General features: G+C 45.8%; 1 protein-coding gene across 9 annotated transcripts in view; it reads right to left on the reverse strand.

The window, feature by feature from the left end:
* Nucleotides 1-5,000, reverse strand: part of LOC118790651 (EH domain-binding protein 1-like protein 1) — a 48,222-nt gene that overhangs the window by 33,175 nt on the left and 10,047 nt on the right. For 6 of the 9 annotated variants that reach the window (XM_036547639.1, XM_036547645.1, XM_036547637.1 and 3 more), the window contains exons 4-8: nucleotides 4,481-4,534; nucleotides 4,112-4,290; nucleotides 3,718-3,857; nucleotides 3,067-3,141; nucleotides 1,025-1,270 (exon numbers count right to left, since the gene is read on the reverse strand). In XM_036547639.1, coding sequence (XP_036403532.1) covers nucleotides 1,025-1,270; nucleotides 3,067-3,141; nucleotides 3,718-3,857; nucleotides 4,112-4,290; nucleotides 4,481-4,534 — 694 coding nt within the window. The remainder of the gene's footprint in view (nucleotides 1-1,024; nucleotides 1,271-3,066; nucleotides 3,142-3,717; nucleotides 3,858-4,111; nucleotides 4,291-4,480; nucleotides 4,535-5,000) is intronic. The other 3 variants (XM_036547638.1, XM_036547643.1, XM_036547644.1) reach the window with 3 other exon arrangements.

A 5,000-nucleotide genomic window follows, 5' to 3' on the forward strand; every position in this document is an offset into this window, starting at 1 on the left:
GAGAATGGGAAAGGCCAGGACCATAAAGTATGCTGCCACTTGGATTTAAAAAGTCTCCACTAGTGAATACTGTTGCTGTGGAAATGAAACAATCACTTCGGTGACATCAGCAATAAATCTTTCATTCCTAGCCTTTCAGCCTCTAGTATAACTAATTACGCCAGGACTGTAGCTCCTGTTTGAATAAGTGCATTTGTTCAGCACCACCAGACTTTCTCTTAAGGCTTCTCTACATAGACTTTCTCATAGGTTTCCCTTCTTTACGCTGTCAGGAAACTTGGTCATGGTTATACTACTTTTAAACAGCAGGGGGTGCCCCAACTCATGTGTGACATTATCTACTTGTTTAGCCAAAGCGTTTACCATAAAGCAAACAGTTTTACAGGTAACATACTCTGTAACACCTTTATACAGCTTTCAGATTTTCACTCAGAGACACAACAGCAGTGTACCACGCTTGATATGAATGAACAGCCCTCAGGTAGGTAGTAACGGCTCTAAAGCAGAGGCAGATAGGTATTCATCTGCCATGACTTGATACCAATACAGACTTCAAGAAGACCACACCAACCAATAACCTATTCATCAGACAATATCTATTAAATATTCCCCTTTGCCAGCTAGTCTACAAGTAAATTCCAAAACTGAACCATACACCAAACATAAATTCAAGGTGATCTTTTCTGACACATTTTTGGCAGAGTGCAAACCATGTGACTATTATCAAAGGCAAAGCTCTGGCTCCACCCAGTGGACTACATAACTTACTGCCAATGAAGTATTTGTAAATAAATAAATTCAGCCAGTGTTACAATCAGCTTCAAAGAAGCCTTTCTCTCATCTGTAGGGCTCTACAACAATTATGCAATATTCTCCAAAACAGAATCGGGACTGCTGGATGACCAGCAGACTCGACTCGGGCGAACATTCATTTGAGGCTTGAATTTTCACCTCAGGGTCAAGCAAGAGAAGACAGGGGTCAGTCTGTGAGTCTGTCAGGTTGTGTCCGTCTGTCCGTCAGTACCTGAGCCAGCGTGGGGCTGAAAGATTTTGGGCAGTGCAGGCGGGTGGGCGCGGGTGAAGGCTGGCACAGTGTAGGAGTAGGGGGAGGGGCGTGTCTGCTGCTGACCTCGGTAGGGACGGGCAGCGGGGAGGGGCAGGGCGGAGGGTTCGGTGGGGAATGACAGTGGGGGTTGTGATTGGATGGAGGGGTTAGACACAGTGCCAGGAATATCAGCTCTCCCGCACTCACTGGCAGCTGTACTGGGGTCTGTGAGAGAGGGGGAAAAACAAGGAGAGGGAGAAAGAAAGCGAAGAGAGAGGGAGAGAGAAAGCAGAGAGAGAGGGAGAGAGAGAAAGCAGAGAGAGGGAGAGAGAAAGCAGAGAGAGAGGGAGAGAGAAAGCAGAGAGAGAGGGAGAGAGAGAGAGAGAGGGAGGGAGAGAGAGAGAGGGAAGATACAGAGAAAGAGAGGAGGACAGAGGAGGCATGGGATGGAAAAAAAAAGAATTGCAGGTTTGATATGACAGAGGGAGAGAAGAAGAGAAAAGGAGGGAGGTAGAGGGAAAAAAGGGAACAGAAGAAATGCAGAGAAGGAAAGAAGGAGAGAGGGAGGAGCAACAGGCAGGGATGAGCAAACAGAAGAGTGAGAAGATGCAGGAGGATTACAGTGGAGAGAGAAGAGTCAGACAGACAGAGAGAGAGGGGGGGGGTCAGAAGAGGAGGAGAATGAAGTGATATAATGAATGAGGAGTGACTGCTCTCATTTTACACAGTTCATGTGAATTAGAACAACTCATAAAATAGCACTGAAATGTGACACCAACCAATCGTATATAGCCTGTGGGCTGCTTAATTTTGGGAACTGAATACAAATCAAATTAAAATTGTGACCCAAACAGTAATTGCAACTTAGACCTAACACATATTGACTACGACTCAATATTATGAAAATGTATGCATGTCTCTCCTCTCTAACTCCATCTTACAATACTTCACCACCACTCCCCCTTCCTCTTCCCCACCCAACAAAGCCAGGTTAGCATCTTGAATATGTTCCGGCAGTTTAATTACTGCACGACTGACACATGACAGCAGTTTGAATGAAAAAGGTCAACACAAAAGGAATTCTAAGAACAAGGAAACATTTACTATGGCCTTTATTCTCTCTCTTAGCACATCTGAAATATCCCAAAGGGAACCTACAGCTGTTTGGTTAAAAAAAAAAACAGAAGTAAATATGTACTGGAAAATCAATGCTCAGGACAGTGTTGGCTGATTTATAAATGACTGGTGCCTCCAATCCAATTCCATGAGAATTCAACATTTTATTTTCTCACACAGCTACCGAAAGTACCACCCAATGTGAGTTTATTGCTAAGTATACAGACCCTCCCTACATGTGTTTTCCATGTGAAAACCCTTCGACAAATTAAAACCATGGGGAAACGTGAGAAGCTCCACTAAGAGGAACTGATACAGGTACTTGGTGAAGCTTTGGAGGACTCAATAGTCTCTGTATCTCTTTTTAAACCACTCAGGCTCACAGGACGTGGGACAGATGTCGTGGCCCTCTCAGATGAGGAAGGAGTCACCATGAACTAGAAACCCCCTTTCTGATTTTTTTATGGATTTCCACAAGACCCTACCACAGAGGCTGTCCGATTCACATTTTGTAGATGTAATGAAATGTCAACTTCATTTGAAACCGTATGCTCCGATGACGTGAACATTCATCATGATTTCTGAATATTTTCCATCAAACTGTGCTCATTGACCAATGCTGAGTCCGTTGACTTCATATTCTCAATGCTAGATTCCTCAGATTCTGTGCTTTGCAATACACGAAATAAAAACATGCCCAATCATTGATCAATTTGTTCAGTTTAATGAACAATATTTATAAAACCATTTGAATGCCTGGGTATCCTAGTTTCAAATGAATAATGCTGCCACAATATGGGTGTGTATGAACAACTTTGGGAGGGGCAATGAAGGTGGGGGCAGGAGAGGAGGAGAGGTACAGTAGATTGATTGGTTAAGAGTGGTGAGTGACAAGGAAAGGCTACCTATCACAGGAGGGCTTGATTCAATCACAGGTCTCCACTCCAGATCATGCACCCTTTCCTCTGGAGGGAGGGGCGCTGATGGAGAGAAAGAGGAAGAGAGAAAGGAGGATGAGAGGGGTCCAAAGGACAAGAGGAAGAGCGAGCGAGAGACAGGGAAGAAGGAGGAGGGGACAGGGAACAGAAAGAGGGAAAAACAGTGCAAGAGAGAGAAAAAGACTTTCGACTGAGAGAAAGTACTGCAGGTGCACTCCAGAAACCAAACAGAAGGAAAGGCTAAAAACACCGTGTGCCAGAAACACTGTGCTGAAACGACTGAGTCCGCAGAGGCAGTGCGTTGGTGTGTGAAAGTGTGTAAAATAAGAGGATTAGAATGAGAAAATGCACCAACAGCGTGTAGGGACATGGTGTCAGCAGGTGAAAGTGTCTAAAAGTGTGTAGGGCCAGTGTGGCAATATATGAAGATGTGTAGGCAGTGAGTAGGTTATGTGTAGGTTTGTTAATACTCAAAAGTGTGTAGGCAATGAGTGATTCAGAAGTGTGTAGGGCAACTGTATTAGTGTGTGAAAGCGTGTAGATAGTGTGTAGGCAAGTATGTAGGCCCAGTGCTTCAGCATGTGAAAGATTGTAGACAATGTGTAGTGTGTACAGTACCTATGGTGGAGGTGAGTGGTCTGGACGCAGCACAGAGCTTCCTGTCTTCCTCCTCGTCGCTGTCGTTGAAGTCGTCCAGATTCCCGATGTCGCTCTGCTTCAGACTCATCAGACTGGCCAGGCTCTGCATGTCCTCATCGCTGCGGGGGGTCAGCACGACATCGCTGACCTCAGATCAGTACACATCGCCTACCTAAACACTGATCAGTGCGTTGCTGCAAACTCGACACTGATGAAAACGCACCCCCTAAGTGGGATACTGCCCTGTCCACATCCACAAACATAACTGATCCCGCGTATCTGATGTGGGGGATGCGTGCACCGCTCTGTCTTTAATAAGCTGCTGCTGCGACATGCTGGTGTGTTTCGGGGGACAGTGGGGGGGGGGACTCACGTGGCCTTGCCCTCCTTCAGGAACATGCAGGTCAGGGACAGCTTCAGCGAGGCCTGCACCACTTTGACGGACAGCGGTTTGAGCTGCAGAGACAGGTCCACCGTCGAAGGCGTGACCGTGGCGTATTTCTTCATGTTCAGGTCCACAGAGGCCAGCACCTTGCGACGGCCCTTCGACTCCTGTGGGAGGTGATGTTGTCACTGTTCACTTTTATTCAAACCATTACTGACTGTAAAAGAGTGTTTATTTACCCACTCAGGATTCAATTACTCAGGGACAATTACTACACTTGATTGTTAGTGCTACAGTTTTTCAGCACATGAACCTATTAAAAGGTCATAATAGAAAAAAAAACAGACAAATACTCACATTCTCAATGACAAATGTCCACTCTTTGTCTTCAAATTCTTCAGCACCAGGATCCTGAAAGACAGGTGTGTTTGAATACTGTGTACGATGGCATTGTACCCACAGGAAGAGTGCCAATGGTTCTCCTACCATTCCAGAGTAAAATCAAATTTTGGAATCTGATTTAGTGAATGGTTCAAGACACTATCTTTTTTGTAGCTCTTAACTGTTCAATTATTCAAAAGTACCCTCTTTGGCCCAAAGTAATCCAAAAGCCCTGGAAGATGGAAGACTACACTGATAACGGTGGGCAGACAGACAGACTGCAGACTACAGCAGCTGTATGGTTTCAGCATGTTCGCTTCCCCGGGATGCATGGCTGTATCAGCTGGGCTGTGCGCCTTCAGCCTTTCCATCGAGTAAAATCCCACACTGGTGCTGTGCTTAGCACAGTTTACGTTACAGTTACACTTTCAGACAGCCCGAGCACACCCGCTGCAGCTGTGCTCTGGACCTGAAGCCTAGGGGACATCTGGCTTGG

This window comes from Megalops cyprinoides, chromosome 16 (assembly GCF_013368585.1).
Source record: "Megalops cyprinoides isolate fMegCyp1 chromosome 16, fMegCyp1.pri, whole genome shotgun sequence".
NCBI classification, from domain to species: domain Eukaryota; kingdom Metazoa; phylum Chordata; class Actinopteri; order Elopiformes; family Megalopidae; genus Megalops; species Megalops cyprinoides.